We start from the raw sequence: 23779 nt of genomic DNA on the forward strand, positions 1-23779 counted from the left end.
GGGAAGTCAGTGCCCAACTCGACCCCTACTGGAATCTAGGTGGTTTACTCTTTGGAGGCTTTCTCGAAGGTCCTCAAAATTATTTGTTATTGGATACCAAGAATTGCTATATAATATGTACATTTTGTCCTTATAATCATTTGCTCCGTCTAGTCCCCTTGTTTGCATCTCGCATTAATTATTTCTTCTTTTTTTGTGGGGGGGGGGGGGACTACTCTCCGTGTAATGCACATAACTTTGTGAAAAGTAAGCATGCTTTTTTTATACCATCTAAGTTTACAACGCACATTTATTTCAATATTGATAAATCTTCTCTCGCTGTCCATATATCAAATAATGTCCCCAGGTGTGTGCTTCTTCTGTCACTGCACTGAGCACGCATCATACAGTGTTGGCTGCCCTTTAATTTTTATCTCACTTCTCATTTAATAAATTTTTTGCTTTCTAAGGTGAAGCTGAGCATGGATGAAATCACCGCATTCAACAACAGCACTGCTGGCAAACCATTGACCAGCACCACCGAGCACTTGATTGATGCAGAATCCGCGTCACACACAGACGGGAACACTGAACAGGAATGCATGATTAGCATAGTCTGCTCTAGGACTAAAGAAGTACAGATTAACACAGTCTGTTCTATTGATAAGGAATCTGTGATCAGCACAGATGTCTCCACTGGGAAGGAAGTAGTGGTCAGCACAATCGGCTCTATTGAGAAGCCCATGGTTACCACAGTTGGATCTATTGAGGAGCCTCTCATGGTTAGTACACTTGGATCTACTGAGGAGCCTCTCATGGTTAGCAATGTTGGATCTATTGAGGGACCTCCCATGGTGAGGAAACTTGGATCTGTTGAGGAGCCTCCCACGGTTACCACAGTTGGCTCTATTGATGAGGAACCCATTGTCAGCACAGCTGGATCTGTTAAGTCTCCTATGGTTGGCATACTTGGATCTGTTGAGGAGCCTCCCATGGTTAGCTCAGTTGGCTCTATTGAGGAGCTTCTCATGGTTAGTACACTTGGAGCTATTGAGGAGCCTCTCATGGTTAGTACGCTTGGATCTGTTGAGGAGCCTCCCATGGTTAGCACTGTTGGATCTGTTGAGGAGCTTCTCATGGTTCGTACACTTGGCTCTATTGAGGAGCTTCTCATGGTTAGTACACTTGGAGCTATTGAGGAGCCTCTCATGGTTAGCACATTTGGATCTGTTGAGGAGCCTCCCATGGTTAGCACATTTGGATCTGTTGAGGAGCCTCCCATGTTTAGCACATTTGGATCTGTTGAGGAGCCTACCATGGTTAGCACAGTTGGATCTGTTGAGGAGCCTCCCATGGTTAGCACAGTTGGATCTGTTGAGGAGCCTCCCATGGTTAGCACAGTTGGATCTGTTGGGAAGCCTCCCATGGGTAGCACAGTTGGATCTATTGAGGAGCCTCTCATGGTTAGTACACTTGGAGCTATGGAGGAGCCTCTCATGGTTAGTACGCGTGGATCTGTTGAGGAGCCTCCCATGGTTAGCACAGTTGGATCTGTTGAGGAGCCTCCCATGGTTAGCACAGTTGGATCTGTTGAGGAGCCTCCCATGGTTAGCACACTTGGATCTATTGAGGAGCCTCTCATGGTTAGTACACTTGGATCTATTGAGGAGCCTCTCATGGTTAGTACACTTGGATCTGTTGAGCCGTCCATGGTAAGCACAGTTAGATCTGTTGGGGAGCCTCCCATGGTTAGCACAGTTGGATCGGCTGAGGAACCCCTCATGGTTAGCACAGTTGGATCTGTTGAGGAGCCTCCCATGGTTAGCCCAGTTGGATCTGTTGGCGAGCCTCCCATGGTTAGCACAGTTGGATCTATTGAGGAGCCTCTCATGGTTAGTACACTTGGAGCTATGGAGGAGCCTCTCATGGTTAGTACGCTTGGATCTGTTGAGGAGCCTCCCATGGTTAGCACAGTTGGATCTGTTGAGGAGCCTCCCATGGTTAGCACAGTTGGATCTTTTGAGGAGCCTCCCATGGTTAGCACAGTTGGATCTGTTGAGGAGCCTCCCATGTTTAGCACAGTTGGATCTGTTGAGGAGCCTACCATGGTTAGCACAGTTGGATCTGTTGAGGAGCCTCGCAGGGTTAGTACACTTGGATCTGTTGAGGAGCCTCGCAGGGTTAGTACACTTGGATCTGTTGAGGAGCCTCCCATGGTTAGTACACTTGGATCTTTTGAGGAGCCTCTCATTGTTAGTACAGTTGAATCTTTTGAGGAGCTTCCCATGGTTAGTACACTTGGATCTATTGAGGAGCTTCCCATGGTTAGTACACTTGGATCTATTGAGGAACCTCTCATGGTTAGTACACTTGGATCTATTGAGGAGCCTCTCATGGTTAGTACACTTGGATCTGTTGAGGAGCCTCGCAGGGTTAGTACACTTGGATCTGTTGAGGAGCCTCGCAGGGTTAGTACACTTGGATCTGTTGAGGAGCCTCTCATTGTTAGTACAGTTGAATCTTTTGAGGAGCTTCCCATGGTTAGTACACTTGGATCTATTGAGGAGCTTCCCATGGTTAGTACACTTGGATCTATTGAGGAACCTCTCATGGTTAGTACACTTAGATCTGTTGAGGAGCCGTCCATGGTAAGCACAGTTAGATCTGTTGGGGAGCCTCCCATGGTTAGCACAGTTGGTTCGGCTGAGGAACCCCTCATGGTTAGCACAGTTGGATCTGTTGAGGAGCCTCCCACGGTTAGCACAGTTGGATCTATTGAGGAGCTTCCCATGGTTAGTAAGCTAGGATCTATTGAGGAGCTTCCCATGGTTAGTACACTTGGATCTGTTGGGGAGCCTCTCATGGTTAGTACACTTAGATCTGTTGAGGAGCCTCCCATGGTAAGCACAGTTGGATCTGTTGGGGAGCCTCCCATGGTTAGCACATTTGGATCTGTTGAGGAGCCTCCCATGTTTAGCACATTTGGATCTGTTGGGGAGCCTCCCATGGTTAGCACAGTTGGATCTGTTGAGGAGCCTCCCATGTTTAGCACATTTGGATCTGTTGAGGAGCCTACCATGGTTAGCGCAGTTGGATCTATTGAGGAGCCTCCCATGGTTAGTACACTTGGATCTATTGAGGAGCCTCTCATGGTTAGTACACTTGGATCTGTTGAGGAGCCTTCCATGGTAAGCACAGTTGGATCTGTTGGGGAGCCTCCCATGGTTAGCACAGTTGGATCGGCTGAGGAGCCCCTCATGGTTAGCACAGTTGGATCTGTTGAGGAGCCTCCCATGGTTAGCACAGTTGGATCTGTTGAGGAGCCTCCCATGGTTAGCACAGTTGGATCTGTTGGTGAGCCTGCCATGGTTAGCACAGTTGGATCTATTGAGGAGCCTCTCATGGTTAGTACACTTGGAGCTATGGAGGAGCCTCTCATGGTTAGTACGCTTGGATCTGTTGAGGAGCATCCCATGGTTAGCACAGTTGGATCTGTTGAGGAGCCTCCCATGGTTAGCACAGTTGGATCTGTTGAGGAGCCTCCCATGGTTAGCACAGTTGGATCTGTTGAGGAGCCTCCCATGTTTAGCACATTTGGATCTGTTGAGGAGCCTACCATGGTTAGCACAGTTGGATCTATTGAGGAGCCTCTCATGGTAATTACACTTGGATCTGTTGAGGAGCCTCCCGGGGTTAACACACTTGGATCTGTTGAGAATCCTCTAATGGTTAGTACACTTGGATCTGTTGAGGAGCCTCTCAGGGTTAGTACACTTGGATCTGTTGAGGAGCCTCCCATGGTTAGTACACTTGGATCTATTGAGGAGCCTCTCATTGTTAGTACAGTTGAATCTTTTGAGGAGCTTCCCATGGTTAGTACACTTGGATCTATTGAGGAGCTTCCCATGGTTAGTACACTTGGATCTATTGAGGAACCTCTCATGGTTAGTACACTTGGATCTATTGAGGAACCTCTCATGGTTAGTACACTTGGATCTATTGAGGAGCCTCTCATGGTTAGTACACTTAGATCTGTTGAGGAGCCGTCCATGGTAAGCACAGTTAGATCTGTTGGGGAGCCTCCCATGGTTAGCACAGTTGGTTCGGCTGAGGAACCCCTCATGGTTAGCACAGTTGGATCTGTTGAGGAGCCTCCCACGGTTAGCACAGTTGGATCTATTGAGGAGCTTCCCATGGTTAGTAAGCTAGGATCTATTGAGGAGCTTCCCATGGTTAGTACACTTGGATCTGTTGGGGAGCCTCTCATGGTTAGTACACTTAGATCTGTTGAGGAGCCTCCCATGGTAAGCACAGTTGGATCTGTTGAGGAGCCTCCCATGGTTAGCACAGTTGTATCTGTTGGGGAGCCTCCCATGGTTAGCACAGTTTCTATTGCGGTGCCTTCTATGATTAGTACAGTATGCTCTGTTGAGGAGCCTCCCATGGTTAGCACAGTTGAATCTATTGAGGAACCTCCCATGGTTAGCACACTTGGATCTGTTGAAGAGCCCCCCATGGTTACAACAGTTGGCTCTATTGATGAGGAACCCATGGTCAGCACAGCTAGATCTGTTGAGGAGTCTCCTATGGTTAGCACAGTTGGATCTACTGAGGAGCCTTCTATGGTTAGCACAATTGGGTCTATTGAGGAACCTTACATTGTTGGCACAGATGTGTCTATTGAGGTGCCGTCTATGGTTAGCACAGTTGGATCTATGGAGGAGCCTTCTATGGTTAGCACAGTTGGATCTATGGAGGAGCCTTCTATGGTTAGCACAGTTAAGTCTATTGAGAAACCTTTCATGGTTGGCACAGATGTGTCTATTGAGGAGCCTTCAATGGTTAGCACAATCTCCTCTATTGAGGAGCCTCCCATAGTTAGCACAGTTGGCTCTGTTGAGGAGCGTCCCATGGTTAGCACAGTCTGCTCCATTGAGGAGCCTCCCATGGTTAGCACAGTCTGCTCCATTGAGGAGCCTACCATGGTTAGCACAGTCTCCTCCATTGAGGAGGGGCCCATGGTCAGCAAAGATGTCTCTATTGATGAGGAGCCCTCTCCCAGCACAGCTGGCTATTTTGGTACAGAATCTGCCACCAGTGTAAACTTAGGCATTGATAAGAAACCCATGATCAGCACAAGTGTCTTTGCTGGTGAGGGGCCCATGATGAGCACTGCCTGCTCCATCGATGACGAAGCTGCAGTCGCAACAGAGGTCTCTGAGGAGACAACGATGAGCACAGCTGGCCATATTGACATGGAACCTGTGGTGGATGTCTTTATTGATAATGAGGTCAATATCAGAACAGATACCACTATTGATCAGAAATCTACAATCAGCACAGACATCTACATTGATAAGGAATATGTGATGAGCACCAATGTTGCCATTGATAATGAACTCATGGTCAGCACAGAAGATTCTCTTGATGAGGGGGCCATCATCATATCTGATGTTTCTATTGATGAGGAGAGTATGATCAGAAGCAATGTTTTACTCCAGGATAATTCCATAATCAGAAAGGAAGTCTGTACTGAGGAGGGGCCCATGGTTCGTAATGAGGACTCAATTGATAATGTGCCCATAATTGAAGCAGAGGTCTCGATCAATAAAGAATCTGACACCAGCAAAGACATTTACTTTGATAAGGCACCAGCCACCAGCACGGAGGTCTTCATTGATAAGGATTCCATGGTCAGTACAGATGACTCCATTGAAAATGAGCACACCATCAGTACGGACGTCTCAGATTTTACGCCCTTATCCAACACAGATGGTTCTAGCGAAAAATACTCTGGAGTCGGCACACATATCTGCATTAATTTGGAATCTGTGATTAGCACCGGTCCCTCAGCTCATCACGAACCCAACAGGACTGGTTCCATTGATGAGGAGGCCATGGTCAGTACAGAAGACTCTATTGATGAGGAAACAAGGACAAGCACAGGTGCTTCTATTGACACAAAATGTGTGATTAGCACAGACATAATCATTGATAAAGAATCTGTGATCAGCACAGGTGTCTCCATTGATCATGAATCCACGATCAGCAAAGGCAACATGCCGGTGGTCTGCACAAATGGCCCTATTAATCCTATGAGCATGGGGGTCTCCATTGAAAAGAACATTACTATTGACAGGGAAGGTTCTATTGATAACGGATCCATAGTTAGCACAGAAGACTCAATCACAGGGGAACCCGTTATCTACACGGGCAGTTCAATCGATAAGAAATCTGCTATCATCCGTCACATCTTAATTGACCAAGAATCCATGATAAGCACCAGTGTCCTCATTGAAAAGAACATCATCACATCCAGCAAAGCATCCATTGATAAGGAGCCCATGGTTAGCACAGAAGACTCTCTTGATGACGATCCCACGATCAGCACAGGTTCTTCTTTTAGTAAGGAGTCTGTGATCGGCACAAACATCTGCCTTGATAATGAACTGATAATATGCACGTTTGGCTTGATTGATAAGCCCAGAGCCAATAAAAGTAGTTCCATTGAGAAGGAGCCTAAGAGAAGGTCAGGTGATGCCCTTCACGAAGAACTGATGGTTGGGAGAGAGAGTTGCATCAACCTGGAGCGATTCAATGCTATGGAGTTCGGTGCCAAGGTGAGTTTGTTTTATAACGTATGATTTTCTTTCTGAAATCTCATGGAATGACTGCATGAAACAAAAACTTCCTATCCTTTTGTCACGCTGTATTTGTGCATGGAAGAAGTTGCGCTCCGGACATTTCTGTCCTATCTCATGGTCTCAGTGTATGAAATATATTACACCCTTGCATGTTTATCCTGTCTCACTGTATTACTGCATGGAATATGGAACAAGGAACATCTCCTGGCATGTCAATCCTATCTAATTAATCTCTATAAGGAATCTGGAACATCTGATGGCACTTCTAACCTCTCTCACAGTGTCACTGCTTTGAAATACAGAACATCCCCAGGCATGTCTATCCTGTCTCACACATCACTGCATGGAATGTCACAAGGAATGCCTATCCTATTTCACTGTATCACTGTCTCAAATAAAGGAACTCTCCAGACATTTCTATCCTCTCCTTTCAAAGCACACAGGGTGAAGGACATGCCTGGATTTTTCTATTGTCTCATTTCACTCATAGTCTGTGCTACTACCCAGCAGCGCACAACCTGAAGTGACAGCTGTGTTGTGTCCCTGCTCTGTCTCTTTGTAGGAGACCCCCTCCGCTGTCACAAGACCACTGGATGGTGCAAGCCTTGACTCGGATCCCTCCGATGACGAGGTGGGTGATTGTTCCATATGGGCACACTTGTAGGGTTCTCATGTGGACAAGGTCATGTTCTGTGGCTTTTATCCTGACCTCTGTGTTCTTAGCACATGCCATGCTTTTATGGTTATGACTGATTCACATTGTTGAGTTCTCTGAATTCGTTACCATAATTTGTCAGTCAGTCAATACTTTATTTCGGCTAACAATAGCCATAAAAGTCAACACATATAACACAATACATAAATCCATGATAGGAATACACAATACATAAGTCCATGATGAACAGAATACATACAATTTATAATGGTGAGTATTTATCCATGATTAAGCAATACCAGATAAAATATAAATAACACATTAAATTAGCTAAAAGCCAGAAATCTTACAATAAAATATTAAATGAGATAAACTTGAGGATAATCTGATGTCTAAAGTAATCCAAGGTTCCTCTTCCTATGATTACAGTTTTTGACCACAGCGTTTCCTAATAAGGTATACATTAAATAAATATCGACTTATACCATATACCATTACTTGGGAGGAATTAAATTTTAGTATGCGCTCAGCTACTTTATATGACTCAATCCCCATATTCCTACAGAGGGGTTTAATCCAAGAGGACCTTGGTTTCTTGTAGGCCGGACAAACAAAGAGAATGTGGGGGATGTCTTCCCTAGCCCCAAGGGGACACATAGTACACAAATCCAATCCATTTTCTCCAGCCCACCTACATGTGTAGGAGTTTAACAATAGAACCCCATACCTGAATTGCAGATAGAGAGATTTTGCTAAGGGGGGAGCAACCTCATCCATGAATTCCTCAAAGTTTGGTGAATCTTTTGCATTTAAAAAATTCTGGGTTAAAGTACCTATACGAGAACCCAGCGTTAGTTCACTGTTTTTTTTTTTTTTTTTTTTTTTTTTTTTTAAACCTTTATTTCGGTAAATGCACAATACACAGCGTCTGCCTACAACCCCTCGGGGCCGGCCGCTATGACATTGTAGAACATAGAACAATAATGTCAGGATAAGAAAAGGTTTAATTTTATGATTTTGTCGAGTACAATGTAGTGAACTACGAAAGGAGTCGAAGCTAACATTGACCAGGAGAGACATAACCGTTCACGGAGCTCCCAGAAGGAGGCGTTATATAGGAAAGCATTTGCAAGGAAACAGGTGGCCACCATCCGGGAACTAAGAGCAAACACTATACCACAGAATGATAGAACACAATAAACTCCCAACTAACACTGAACCCCGACCCCGAAGAAACAAAGAAACATAAAAGAAAAAGAAACCGAAGAAGAAGAGAGAAAGAAAGAGAAAGAGGGCCATAGAGACAAAGAAAAGACATAGAACACATCCCATCCCCCCACCCTGCATACCAGCGGAAGGCCACGGCCCACCCCCCCCCAATAGGCATGCCTGTCGCCCCAAATGAACCCCAAGTAGGAAGAGAGTCCGGAGAGTGGGAAAGAACATCCCAGTCTCCGACTCCCAGAGAAGGCAGGAGGAGGAAATTTTACATACTCCCAGTCACCACAGCCCCATAAGCATCCCCCACCCTGAATATCATCAACACAACTGAAGTAGCAAGCAAAGCAGCAGGTGGGGAGACTTCATTCCAAATGTGCAAATAAATCAGATAATTAGCAGTCCCGTCCTAGTACCCGCCCGCCAATACGTACAGCAAACTAAAGGGAATCGCCCAGCCCTGGCCCGATCCTAAGTGGTCCCACAGATCCACCCCCGCAATCAACAATAGCAAATTACACACATGCGGCACAGCAAATACATAGACAAATATTCTAGTCCGGGTCATGCCAGGCGGTCAGGCAGGATCATCAAGGGAGACAACATCAGCCCTGGCCAGAACGCGGAGACCCCACCAAGCATGGCCACCGCTGGGAGTGTACCTCAGGCAGAACAAAGGAGCAAGATGGCCGCTCCCGGCATAGAAGACGCAGAGGGAGAGGAAGCGAGAGTTCCCAATCATAAACCATCACCACAGCGATAGTAACCAACACAGTTTTCCCCACAGAACGGCACACACTCCGGCGATGTTGAGGAAGCCGTGGCAACACTTGCAGAGGCAGAGTCTCAGCTTGTAAAGTGGAAGGGAGTTTTGTATCTGCAACTTTGTCATTGAAAGAACACTCGACACTGTAGCCAGGGAGAGGACGTTCCACAGTATCCCCCTGTCGCCACATTGTATCCACCTCGAAGGGAATGAGAGGCATTGGGGGGTCAGACAACCGCAGTAGTTCCCTGGATGGCATAGCAGCATCGATCTTCCGCTCCAGTTCTCGAGTGTGTTGGCACCATGTCGCCCTCAAGTCTTCCAGGGCTAGAAGGATATCACCATAGGTCAGGTCTGCTCCTCGCTTCCGCATGTCGGCAGTATGTAAAGGCGCCACCAGGACACCCTCCAGCTCGACAGTAGGCAGGGAAGCTTGCGTCAGGGGTATGGAGGCTTCCGTCTTTCCGGCGAGGTAGACCGGCACCGCCACCATTTTGGCAGTTAGCCCACAGCGGAGGGGTGAGGGCGACTCCATAGGGCGGAGGAATAGTAGTTAAGGCAAGAAAAGTTACTGCTCGCTATACGGGGCTCACTCGATGGGAGAGCCCTCGGCTGTATTGCAATGCGGGTGGTGGGCGCTCTAAAACGGATACCGCTCTGACCGCTGGTAGCAGGACAAAGGAAGGTTCGCCAGCCCGGGCCCAATCATACAGGAATTCTCTCCGTCGCGAAGAAGGCTCCGCCAAGCCGCCCACTCCACATCCGGTCACATTTCCCCAGGCGCCGGTCCAGCCCCAGGTCGTCTCACCGTACGTGATAAGCGGTGTCCGGCGACGGTGGTCGGGCCAGGGTGCGTGGGCAAGGTCCGAAGTCGGCAAACTCTATGAATCCTCGACCAAAAAAGCCGGCGGGGACATCGGAGGAATGCGGAAAGTATCAGCGCATTCGTGGTTACATTTGCTCGCACCGTAGGCAGGATTAAAGATCAGGATGTCATATAAACAGCAGACGGGCTGCGGAGCCGGGAGCTCAGACGTCCTGTCCGTCCGCCATCTTGGCTCCTCCTCCCGTTAGTTCACTGTTAACGTGGGACCAGAAGGTTACCTTGAGGAGTTTTTTGGAAAGCTGAGTCAAATTATAGGGCTCCTCCCAAAAGGTAAAAAGCCCCAATCTCTTAAACGATGTACAAATATATTTCAGCCATGGGGTTTTCAGAGACACGTCCAATTTAATTAATTCGATCAACCCATCCTTATAATCTATCAGCTCAGGGGTTGACCAAATCCTGACCCAGTACAATAGTGGTCTTAATAAAGCCAAGTGCTCTGTTCTTTTGAGATTGATGTCTAAAAACAGGGGCACAACTGGGGTACGAGTCGGTATTTTGAGTAGACTACGCACAAATGTATTTTCTATCACCCCAAATTTGGAGGAATTACTATATCCCCATATCTCAGCGCCATAAAGAGCTGCTGATTGAGCCTTGGCTTTAAAGACCTCCAGTGCTGGTGTAATGGCTTTAGAGCTACTTGCTCCATGCACCTTAAGGATAGGGAAAGAATTCTGTTTAAGAGACAGTGAGCTTTTGTTTAGCTGGCCTTGCCAGGACAGCTTATTATCTAATATCAAGCCCAAATAATTGAAACTTTCTACCTTTTCCAATGTGCGGTTCTCTAAGAGCAAGTTTTTCCTAAACGTTTTAGTTGGGTTTATGGCCATGTACTTTGTTTTCGTTGGGTTAATTTCTAGCCCCTTTTCCACGCAATAATTATAAAAAGTATTAACCAAATTTTGCAAGCCTCTCGGGGTCTGAGAAATAAGGATAGTATCGTCGGCAAAAAGCAAAGAAGTAATTGGTTCACCGACTAATTTTGGGGAGTCATGAGCACAATTCCTCAGGTATGTTGGAATATCATTAACGTACAGTGAGAACAATGTGGGTGCTAATACGCATCCTTGACGCACCCCTCTATCTACAGGAATCGCTTTAGATAGTTCTCCTGCTTTTCCCCATCTAATTTTTGCATAATTCCCTGTATGGAGTTTGATGAGTTCATTAAGTAACTCACCAGGGATGTCTAACTTCTTTAGTGTAGACCACAGCAACTTCCGGGGGACAAGATCAAAAGCAGCCCTTAAATCTATAAATGCAACATAAAGACTACCCTGTCTAATCTTTATGTATTTCCAACAAATACACATAAATCTGAATACCTGGTCGACAGTACTTACTTTAGATCTAAAACCAGCTTGAAATTTTGACAATAATTTCGTCTCCTCAATCCAAATTAAAATCCTATTTAAAATATGTCTGGCAAAAATTTTCTGTAAAACATCAATTAAACTAATGGGGCGGTAATTGCTAGGATCATGGCGATCACCTTTTTTAAAAATTGTTATAATTTCTGCCCCTTTCCATGATTCTGGAATAGGTAACCCGGCCACGATTGAGTTACTTAAAAAGTTAATATACGGCCCCCACACATTGACATCGTGTTTCAACAGGTCACCAGGAATTTTGTCAGGGCCTGGGGCCTTGCCAGTTTTTATAGCTGATAATGCCTGGACTGTTTCTTCTAAGGTAAAATGTAATGGTACAGTACTACTAACTGGAATAACGTCTACATTCACTAGGGACAAATCATCCTTACTAATCGTGTAAAGTTTAGAAAAGTGATCACACCAGGTCAGTTCATCCAGAAAAATATCCTTGGGTGATCTACCCTTTTTGTTTCCCTTAGCGATTAGATTCCAGAACGTACTTTGATCATGTAGTTTAGCTGCACTCAATAAGTCATCCCAAAAATTAGCATCCCATGCATTTTTAGCTAGACTCAGTGTTTTTTTATAGATCAGTCTAGCATTTTTTATATCACATTGGCTCCCATTTTTTACTACGTGAATCAGTTGTGATTTAGCAGCCCTACAATCATGGTTATACCATTGTTTCCCAAGTTCGACCTGATCCATAGTTTTGTTCCCTTCTTTTTTATAGACCTTACTCAGAAGGGGTGATAATGCGTCGACCAACTTCAAATGTAAGTCAAGAACTCCCCGAGTGCCTAAGGATGGCATTTGGGGAGACCCTATAATTTCACAGAATTTGTTATAAATGTTGGCCAGCGCTTCTTTGTTACCCGCAATATACGACCATTTTATAGCTCGTCTATTATTGGAAATTTGTATATCTCCAATTTGGAGATTCAACGGCCCTTCTGCAGGTAATCTTTGACGGAAAAGGGCAGGGTCTAACCATAATTGGAGGGGGAAATGATCGCTCTCTATTCTGGAGTCAACCTTAAAAGCAATTAATGAACTCCATAGATTTCGAGAGGCCATTACGAAGTCAATATGTGATCTGATACTTCCCTTATAATAAGTCGGGGCTGACGGAGTGTCTGATAAAAACCGACCATTACATGATCTTAGATCGTGTGATACAGTCATCTGTAAAATCTGTGTGGCGGCTATTGTACTTTTGGCATAACTTGTGGCCTCCAGGGGCATGATACCACTAGCAGTATCTTGTTCAACAAACAGGCTTTCAAGAACCTGTATTGGTTCGTATTTACAATTAAAATCTCCACAGATTAAAACACGGGCATTAACTCCCAATCCTTCTAGGGTGGAGTCCAGAGTATCTATCAACTTGGATTCTCTATTTAATGGATAAGGTCTATTATATATATTTAATAAGTAAATAACACTTTTGTTACTAGTCACAATTTTTAGTCCTAACAAGTCCGGGCCGGGAGTAGACAGCTGACTGACCTCTATTTCTAGGGAAACTTTGACCCAAATAACCAGCCCCCCGGATGCCCTTCCCCTATTGGATGGCATCGCTTTAGAGCAAAAAGTTTTATATCCTACTCTATGGGGGGGTTCTACCATCCAGGTTTCCTGAAGGGCAATTATGTCATGTTTCTCAAAGAAAGAGCATACTCCCACATCCACCAGGTTCCTAGAGAGGCCAGCAATGTTCCAAGACAAAAGGCTGGCTTTAAGTTCCTCAACTATCTTTGGAGATGTTCCCCTTAATCCAATATCGTCACTAGTATTATTAGATACTGGCGAGTTATCTAATACCATTGTATATTTATCAGCGACTAATTCATTGCCTAATGTCTTTGCCTGTGCTATAGTTATCTGCTTACTTCCAAAGGACCCATTTGTCTTTGACTGCTCATCCAATGGGTTAGAAGGAAACCCCAATGCCACCGTACTTTTAAAGCCAGAGGTTCCACAACCATTAAAAATCTCTATAGGGTGAGTAACCAACAATGAGGCTAGGCTCTTATTTATATCAACCTCTGGGAGTCAATCATTCTCATCTAGGTCCCTCAACACTGCATATCTGTTTGCCATAGGGATTTCAAATTGTAATGGTTTATTAACGATGCAAGTAGGGCTAACCTCAATTGTTCTTTGGAATACTCTATCTGGGTGTCTGTAAAAGTAACCCAAGGGGTGTACACGTATGCCATTTCCTTCTGATGCAAGGGAAGCTGCCCTTAGGAGTGTAGTTGCCACATGCTGGGGATGTCTGAAGTTTATTATAACACAATCCCCCTTGCATATTTTCCTCGTATTACCTAGCCAGGCAACTCTTCTAGTAGACAATATTTGGTTTGAGAGGTTCGTGGGGAAACCACAATTTTTGTTTAGCCAAGCCACTGATTTTCTCTTGAGTGAATCATGAGATTCATCCGAGGCTTTCAGGGGACCAGGAACAACCAGGGGAACATTAGACAAAATAACCACATATGGTTCACAAGCTGGTGGAAGGTTGGCACAAATTGGTTTTTGTGCTATAGCTATAGGACCCTTGTTACTAGATGGGTCTGTGTTAGTTCGAATACCACCACCAGCTGGTTGTAATGTTGTCATACAGCCAGTTAAGATTAAATTTCCCTCCTCTAGGGCGGGAACCTGGGCAGTATGAACAGGTTTTAGTGGTACCTTAGGCGGTATACTAGGCGGTATAATACGCTGTTTCAATCCCTCCACAAGACAGCCCAACCTTGATACCTCTAATGCCAGGGTTTCAATTTTGTCTACAAAAGGTTTAATCATAAGCACCAATTTTTCCTCCACAATTTTAACTATAGTCTCGGCGAGAGTAAAACTCTCAGCTTCATTACGGGTCTGTGTTTTAACATGAGCCACGACGGGCTTCCGAGGTTGATCTAACAATGATTTATGGTACACACTACCCTTCTTAAATTGAGACTTTCTACATTTCCTAACTGCTCTTTTCGGAGGAGAAGGAGGGGCTTCAAGCTCGCTCTGGGACTCTGATATTTCTTGACTTACAGTAATAACCTCGTTGTCCACAATGCAATCAGATTGGTTCCCCACTAGGGTTGCTTCAGTTAAAGAGTTACCTGTAGTTAACCCATGAGCACCATCATCTATACAAAGCTCAGGATTATCTTCCAGAGTCACCTTCCCAAGGGACTTCCGTCTTTCGCTATTTATCATGCTGACCCTTTTAACTAAGTAATTGTCCATCGTTACTTTAGCTTTTGCCATCTCAAGCGCTTATTAGATCATAAACAATTACAGTGTAGTTGAAGTCGTAAATAATCCCAAAAGACAGGATTAATACTAGTACACTATAGCAGGAAGTCCAACTTTTATACCAGCAAGGTGGGACTTTTAGAAAACCGGACAGCAACAAATAATAATACACTTAAATATATGACCAGAGAACACACAACATTAACGATCAGGAAATGCTCAAGACTGACTGAGTCTATTAATAGAAATACTTGCAAAACGTTGTCAAGGGGGGTGGCCCAACCCGACCGCCTACGACCTCCTAACGGCCTCACAACGGCCCGCCCTTTGCCCGGGCTTAGCCCGGCGCCGCCCGCGCGCGATCCCGCGACGCGGAGGGTAGGCTTGAATTTATGGCGCCTCCAGGCGCTGTTGGCGGGTGGTAGGCGGGACTTCCTCCCCAGGAAGCCGAGGATGCCGGGAGATGTAGTCCCCTTCCAACCGCGGCCGCAGGAGAGTCAGACGCGGCGGCGGGAGGGGGACGCGACAGAGGCAAGCCCACAACAGAGTCCGCTCGAACCTGGGAGCACACGCAGGTCACCTCCAGCAAGGCAGGTAATTGTCAGACCCCCGCTCCACCGAGGGTAGGCTTGAATTTATGGCGCCTCCAGGCGCTGTTGGCGGGTGGTAGGCGGGACTTCCTCCCCAGGAAGCCGAGGATGCCGGGAGATGTAGTCCCCTTCCAACCGCGGCCGCAGGAGAGTCAGACGCGGCGGCGGGAGGGGGACGCGACAGAGGCAAGCCCACAACAGAGTCCGCTCGAACCTGGGAGCACACGCAGCTCACCTCCAGCAAGGCAGGTAATTGTCACACTAACATGACTGGTGATTGAAAAAAGCAGAGGAGCAAGGGTGATGTATACTTCCATCAGATATATCACTGATATGTTGACGGGTGATCAAACCTCTTCGGGTGGATGTGTACATCCCTTCTGGAGGATGGCCTAATACTATATTGGAGAAGACTCGGTCATAGCTATTAGTCTGCGACTAGTCATTGACTGCATCTGACTTTTTATGGCAAGTCCATGCCCATTAGAAATGTGTTTTTATGGAAACCCAAGCTCTGGTCCACCATTGTGTGCCACTGTGGGTGGTATGTATTGTTCATGAATGTGGTATTGGAGGTAACTATGTCCTACCCCTAACTATTGCATATGTGAATTGATAGTACTGCAAGGAAGAGCTTGTTGATGTCCGTACAACACTTGTCCTACCCCCATCATCGAATGCTTAGCCTGAACGCATTTGGATTCTGGGGCAAGTACCTATAGTCTGCTCAGTGCTGCCCACCATCCAGTGCTTTGACAGTGGGGTAGGAAGGCCAGTACCTCCATGGCATTAGACATCACCCCCCCCAACCATCTAGCAGTTAGTCCTACAAGATAAGGATGCCAAGGGAAGGATTTTCAGAGTCATTTCCACTCCACACTATGCTGTCATTGTCAAGAAAATAAAGGGGGATGGTGAAGTGCCTAGAAAATGCCTAGATCCAGATGCCACCATCCATCACTTTAGCAGCACAATGTAGGAGTGTCACAGAAACACATTTGCAGGAGTCAGTGAGCCGTTTAGCATTATCTAGTACAGACCACGCACAGTTGTTAGGGTAAGTTTTATATATATATATATATATATATATATATATAGTTTTATTCCAATGAGGAAGCCATGAACCAAAGGTCCTAGTGGAAAAAGAGCTCCTGCGGTCTCTGGCCCAATGTCCATTAGTTCACGGGCTTCTAAAGAGCAGAATGTTCCGCATACAAAATTTACCTTCAGGGCACCCACTCATGTAGGTTAGATGATCAGTTTTCGAGCTGGGAGAGCTGTTTTCCTTATTTCTGTAACATTTGTGTGTGTATCACCAGAGCAGAGAGTGAAACAAGTAGATTTTATTACTTTGATGGGTAACAGTACACATTTGAACAGTTGAACATGTGCTAAGAGGTTCGGGGTTTCATAGTAACTTGGCAGGCGTGTTAATAATTTATTCTTAGATGCTCAAATGTGTCCACACAGTTGCCAGCAAAAGTTTAAGTCTACACACATTGTCTTGAAAAGCAGAAGAAGCCGGTATTAGGACAAGCCACCAACGACCATGTCAATTTACCTTTTATTCAGGTTTGACCTTCACAAGGTGGAAAGGTTAAGTAGTTCAGGCTGACTCTCATGGTTGAGAGCGGGGTAAACGCATCAAACTCAGGAAATTAATTTGTTCAGGCATTTGTATTTCTTTTAGAAAAAGAATAGGACTTCTGATGTTCCTGGTCACATGCAGTGCCCAAGGTGTGTAAGTTGGAGCCAGGCAGTCTGTGCATCAGATTTGAGAGGTACTTGTGCTGAAGAGAACTCAAAATAGACTTATGGGTATCCCCATAAAGGGTGGGAAGCAAGGAGTGAATTCCATAGCTTCTTGGTAGTGATGTGATCAACGTATTCTTTAGTAGCAGGCTGGCAAAGTTCGCAAATCAAGATGTTGCAGTAGGAAGCAATTCTCACTACAAAGTTGCTAACTGGGCGTTACTGGTAGCAAGGGTACCTGGCAAACTGGACGAGCAATGTGCCGAACGTGGATTATACTTTTATTTGCAATGTGCCCTTCAGTGGTCCTGTAGAGCAATAGCACTTGAGTCTCAGGGACTCTTCTTAAGGCAGCAAGCCCTTACTGCAGCTGAGCCAAGGGTTCTTCCAGTGAGTGCGGATGGGATCTCACAAGGGAATCTATCCTTGTCTTCTCGGTTATTAGCTACAGCAGGCATTTCATCCATGGTTCTGGCTTATCGTCCCTGCACTGATGGGGGGGGGGGCAGCCAAGCTCCTAGCACTGTGCTGGTGCAAAGACCTCTGTGTTGTCTAAAGTCAAGCTTCAGTACTGGTCTTACAGGGGCGGCTGATGTCCCGGGATCATGATATTCGATGTCAGACCAACAGGCCACTCTGACCAGTGGCCTCTCAAGTGACCTGGTGCATGGAATGCTCACTTTCTAAAGTTCTCAACACTAACATGCCACTTTAGCTGTGTGTGAAGATATGCATGCCTCCTCAATCATTTCAAACTGGACAGGATATGCTAGAAATATGCAATTGAATTGACAATGCATATAGTAGAAATCAGTTTGTTTTAAGATGAGTAGTTTTTGGTTACTGAAAAAAAAGATTTATTATGCTATTGATTGATGTTTAGATCATAAAGTGGTCTTCTCTATGAATACGAGTTGGCTATGAAACTATGTAGAACCCTATGCCAGCATAATGGTGGTCCGTAAAACCCTAAGGATAACTTGTCTGAGAAATTGATGAGAAATTTCTCATGGAAATTAAATGAGTTTGTATATTTATTTCTGAAAGAGAAGAAGAATTAGCCCTTCAACACAATCACTGAAAAGTATCACAGACTTTTTAATTCTAGGAACTTTTGAATGAGTACAGAACTGTGATACCCCCTAATTTTTGATTTTACTAATGTTATTGGTCAGTTTTACTCCTCGATACTGGTAACATTTGACAATTTCATATAGTTTGCTATGTATTGTCCATTGGCAAGGAGAATGCAAATCTCTTGCTCCCAAGATCATGAATTTAGAAAGATTTGCTTTCATGCACTTCTACACCATGATCAATGGGATATTTAGCTAAAGCTTTGAACTACTGTTGCAGCCAAATAGTAAGTTTTGATAAAACCGGATCATTTCCACACATTAAAATGCACAGATACATTTCACCTGTTTTCAGAAGAAAAATATTTTTTTCAAATAAGTTGAAAAGTGAAACAAAGAAAAAACTTGGGGTAAAGTACAGCCATGTATAAGACCATTCACAACAGGAACTGTGGCTGTCAATTCTATTCTTTTTGTAAAATCTTTTTATTTTCGAAACAGCAATAGCAGAGTACAATAGTTCGCCATTTACCCATAATAACGCACATTTTAGCACATTGATTCAACCACATTACATATGTATATACTGTTGACTAATATTACTCTATCCTTCAGCAAGTAATTGATCCGGAAACCCATCTGCCCCTCGACTAAGCTCAGTTGTGGGAGACAGGCATATTCCACCTCTATACATGTTCCAATTAGTCCATTTTCGATCCCACTTTTTAGGGCATCCTCTGTTTTTGAATTCGTTCCTTTCTGCCACCATGGCCCTGTCCATATCCCCCATCCATCCCTTCAGTAGTGGTGACTCCCAGACTCCCAATTTTTGTGCAATATTGCGTTTCACCAGGGCCCAACCCAGTGAAACCCATGATTGTTCAGTGTGGATCAAGTCTGTTGCCTCCCATATATTTAGTAAGCACAGTTTCGGTGAAGGGTGTAGCTCTTTCCCCCAACTTCCTCTAGCCGGCGCGTGACCGGCCTCCAGTATCTCTGAATAGCGGGGCATTCCCATATAGTATGAAAAAAGGTCCCCTCCAAACTGCATCGACGAAGCCACTTGAAGTCGGTTTGTTTCCCCATCTTTACTATGACGCTTGCAGCCAAATATGTACGATGTAAAATTTTAAGTTGGACTAGTCTCAATCTCATAGGTATGGTGACCTCCCTAGGGGAGGCCAGGGCTTCATGCAAGTCATCGTCGTCTACCTCCCCCACATCTTCCGCCCCTTGCTGTCTAAGTTTTATCAACGGATCTGGTCGATTATTAATCAATTTTTTGTAAGTAAGTGAGATGGCTTTCCTGGGCATTGGGTCTAAAAGTAATCTGTCTTCAAGTGGAGATGATTCTGGAATTTGGCCGTCCCTGGGCAGCACCGCTTTCAGTGCATTGCTAATCTGCAGATATCTGAAGGTTTCGGATTGTGCCAATTGATATTCTTTCTGGAGGTCGTCAAACGTGAGTAGTCCCTTTTTGGACCACATGTCCTTCACTGACAAAATACCAATGCGGTCCCATTTGTCAAAACCTAGACAGGCGCTAAAGCGGCCCAACCATTCTGGATCACAGAGAGGGGTCGCCAGCGTGATTCTTTTGTCCCAACCCAATTTCTGTGTGCCAGGTTTCTATTGTTCTGGCCGTTGGTCCACTTAGGTTCAATTTTTGGGGGTTTGTATATAGGGCTCTATGGTATCCCCCCCTGTCCCATCAACCATAGGTCAGTGCGAATACTTGGGTCATCTTGGGCTTGGAATACCCACCGGTTAATCACTACAAGTTGTGAAGCCCAATAGTAACGCCAGAGGTCGGGAAGAGCAATCCCGCCATCATACCACCCCACGGTCAACTTCTGCATTGCGATACGAGGTGCCCGCCCGTTTGATAATAAAGTGCAAATGGCACTGTCAATCTCTGAGAAATAAATATAAGGAATCTTGACCAGGGTATTTTGTAGTCCATATAGGAAGCGGGGCAATGCTAACATTTTGAATAGCGCTGCTCGTCCCAACAAAGTCAGTGGGAGGCCACGCCAATGTTTGACATCTGTTCGGAGACGTGTTAAGGGACCTTGTAGGTTAGCTTCATAAAATTTTGTGGGATCCGTGGTTATGTCTATCCCTAGATAGTGGAAGCCATCTTCTGCCATGGGGATGTCCTAGTCTTTTGGCAATTTTGGTCTGTGACCCTGTATCAGGAACAATTGAGATTTTTGCCAATTGATCATGTGGCCGGAGTGATTTCCGAATATACGAAAGATGTGCAAGATACGATGAAAGGAGAACGTAGAGGATGCTATATATAATACTATATCGTCTGCGTACAGAGATATTCTTTCCTCATGTTGGTCATTCCATTTCAATCCCCAAATCAAAGGGTCTCCCCAGACCCAAACCACAAGGGGTTCCAATACTAATGCAAAAATCAGCAGAGACAGAGGACACCCTTGTCTGGTTCCTCTACCCAGTTGGAACTTTCGCAATGTGTGCCCATTGCCAACCACCTGTGCGATTGGTCAGTATACAAAAGCTTGATCCATCGTATACATTTTGGGCAAAACACTACTCTTTCCAAGACCGCAAAAAGATAAGACCATTCGATGGTATCAATGGCCATCTTTTTGTCCGATGATAGCAGGGTCGCTTCCTCTTGTATCATGTTTTTCCGACCAAGGGCGTAATGTAAATGCCGTAAGTTCAAGCCCCCTTGGTCTGGATGCACCAATTTAGTGATCAGGGGAATAATTCAATTTGTCAAGACATTTGCGAGTATTTTGGCTTAGGCTGTCAAAAGAGAGATCGGCCTGTACGCCACACAGATGTTTGAAGGTTTGCCTTCCTTATGTATTGAAACATTGGACGCGAGTCAAATCTCGGCAGCCAATAGTCCTTTTTCATAACTCTCCAAATACTTTTGCTAAAGGTGTGATGCCAGCTTGGTCCCAGCCATCTTAAAAAACTTGATCGGGAGACCATTCGGTCCCATTGCCTTACCCAAACTTATATCTCAAATTGCTAGCAGTAACTCTTGTACTGATGGGCCACATTCCAGTGAGTCTTAGTCACCCAATGCAATACCCGGGACCTGTATAGTAGTTAGTAGGTTTCGACTGTCTGCGGGAGTTGTATCTGTACTCGAGGTGTAAATATTTTCAAAATGATTGGCAAATGTCTCTGCTATGTCCTGTGGATATGTTATGTTGACCCCTTAAGGTGGTGAACCCATCTGCTTGCTTGTTCTTTTCTTTCCAACCATGCAAGTAATTTGCCGGTTCTATCACCCAGCTCATACATTTTCTGGTAAATCGCCTTTTGTCTGGACCTGGCTGTCTCTGTGAGTAAGAGTTTATAATCTAATCTTTTGGATGCCAGTGCTTGTTGCGCTGCCTTGTTAGTGGTTTGGGTGAGATTAGTCTCGTCTTGCAGAATTTCCCTCTCAATTTGTGGTATTCGCTTTGTCAGTTCCTTTTTGTGCCCGTCATTAATGCTAACGCCTCTCCTTTTATGACTGCCCCAAAGGAGTTGGGATGATGCCACGGAGACTGCGCTTTCTATGAAATAAAACTCCGTATTTTGCTGTAATTTAGACTTTCTATATGGAATTCGCAGCGCCCAAGGATTGATTGTGAGGGTGAGTCGTGGCAGTTAGAACCCCCGTGCATCTTGATTAACACTGGCGAGTGGTCTGAGATGCCTCTCGCAAGACAACGGGCCTCCGAAAATTCGTGACAGCTGCCTGTGTGAACATAGTCTATGCAGGACGGAGTGTTATGTGCACCAGAGTGGAACGTGAATTGACTAGCAGTGGGACTGAGTTGTCGCCAGATATCGACTAGGCCCAGAGACAAGAGAAAGGTAGTCAGTTTAGACCCGTTAATCGGATCTTGGCGTGAGGGCAATCGGTCCTTCAACCCATTGACTGCCAAATTATAGTCCCCTCCGATTAATACAATGCCCAGAGGCAGATATGAGCTTGCCAAGGTCTTGCAAGGTGGCTTGTTGCAATGCAGGCGGAGCATAGACTGAGGTCTCCCCTCCCCTGTTCAAGTCACTGCTACAAATCGGCCCTGATCATCTTCCCACGTATTATTAATCATATAGGGGTGATCCAGCGGCGTACCAACAACAGATACTCCACTACCATGTACTCACCTGGCCCCGTAAACACACGCAATTGAGTAAACCGCTGGAGGCAAACTTGTTGTATCTTATTCCTAACTAACTTTTCACTGATCAAAAAGTTATTTCCTATGGTCAATGGACCATTAGTTGAACTAGTTGATGGCGAAAATTAACACTAACTCTTTTCATTTAAAGTAAATAACCACAGACTCGGGAAGTTTTAAATCTTTTTCTAAATTTCAATCTCATGTGACCCATCTCAAATACACAGTGCATTCACCATCATTCTTAGGAGAGAAAATTCAATTAAATCATCCAAAAAATATATAACACGGACTTACTCAATGAACGATGTCTAAGGAAAAGAGAGGATAGAGAGAAAAGAGCATCTATAAATAAACACGAAATTATAATTACCAAGAATGGTGTGAAAACCAACCCCCTGGCAAAAGAGGTGGTCAGGTTTCCCCGGGATAGGTCAGGAGACGAAGACTTCAGGACAGGGTAGTTGACCTCTCTAGAATACCAATGATTGCGCCGCACCCCTCTCTGACACACTCTTCCTCCTCTAGATTCTTCCGCAATCTTATCTAACCCAATTAAATTAGGATAGAAAGTTCTGCATTCGGTTCTTCATCAGCATCTCTCAGCGTCCTCATCAGCATCTCCCGCTACACAGCCAGCATCCCGAGCTCTGCATAACTAACTAAAGCTATCTTAATTATACCCTTCATTCTTCATGTACCACCCACTAAAGTTTCAATATTGCAAAAATACGAGATCTAATTTGTCAGGCAAAGGGGAAGATCATCACACCATGCTTAAATGTCATTTAATTCAATTAAACCATTGTTCGCAAACCCATCCCCTTAATTTTTATTCAAAATTGTATTCCCATCCACTACATGTATCCATTTTGCAACATTAAGGACACTACGATGAATAGAACATCTCATTGCTGGATTCATCACCATCCGTTCCCAGTCTTGCAGCACTCTAATTTGGCTTCCATGCAATGTCTTAGCCATGGCCTTCATGGCTTCATTCAGTGAGCATGCGCAGGCATCGTGTCACTTCATTCAGTCCAGTTATGCAGGAGAGGCCCAAATAGGCGATAGTGATAAAGTCAAAAGACAGATGTTACTTTCTCAAATAAAATGGTTTCACTGTATACCACCTAGCTCTACTCTATTCCCTTTTTACTTATTAATACTTTCCGCTTATTAGCATTAGTAAAATAGCTAATTTTCATTTCAGCCAAGCAGATCAATCAATCAATTAATCACATAATTTGTAAAGCACAGTACATACCCGGGAGGGTTCCAAGGCGCTGGGGGGGAAAGGGGGTGTTGCTGCTATTGGTTGAAGAGCCAGGTCTTGAGTTGTCTCCTGAAGGTCAGCAGATCTTCGGTTTGTCGCAGGTAGAGGGGAAGGGTGTTCTAGGTCCTGGCGGCGCG

General features: G+C 45.0%; 1 protein-coding gene across 1 annotated transcript in view; it reads left to right on the forward strand.

Annotated features, from left to right (window-relative positions):
* LOC146802312 (uncharacterized) overlaps window positions 1-23779 on the forward strand; it is a 53733-nt gene that overhangs the window by 16352 nt on the left and 13602 nt on the right. Inside the window, exons 2-3 of the mRNA XM_085623744.1 lie at window positions 450-6599; window positions 7186-7254. Coding sequence (XP_085479870.1) covers window positions 450-6599; window positions 7186-7254 — 6219 coding nt within the window. The remainder of the gene's footprint in view (window positions 1-449; window positions 6600-7185; window positions 7255-23779) is intronic.

This window comes from Triturus cristatus, chromosome 8 (genome assembly GCF_964204655.1).
Source record: "Triturus cristatus chromosome 8, aTriCri1.1, whole genome shotgun sequence".
NCBI classification, from domain to species: Eukaryota; Metazoa; Chordata; class Amphibia; order Caudata; family Salamandridae; genus Triturus; species Triturus cristatus.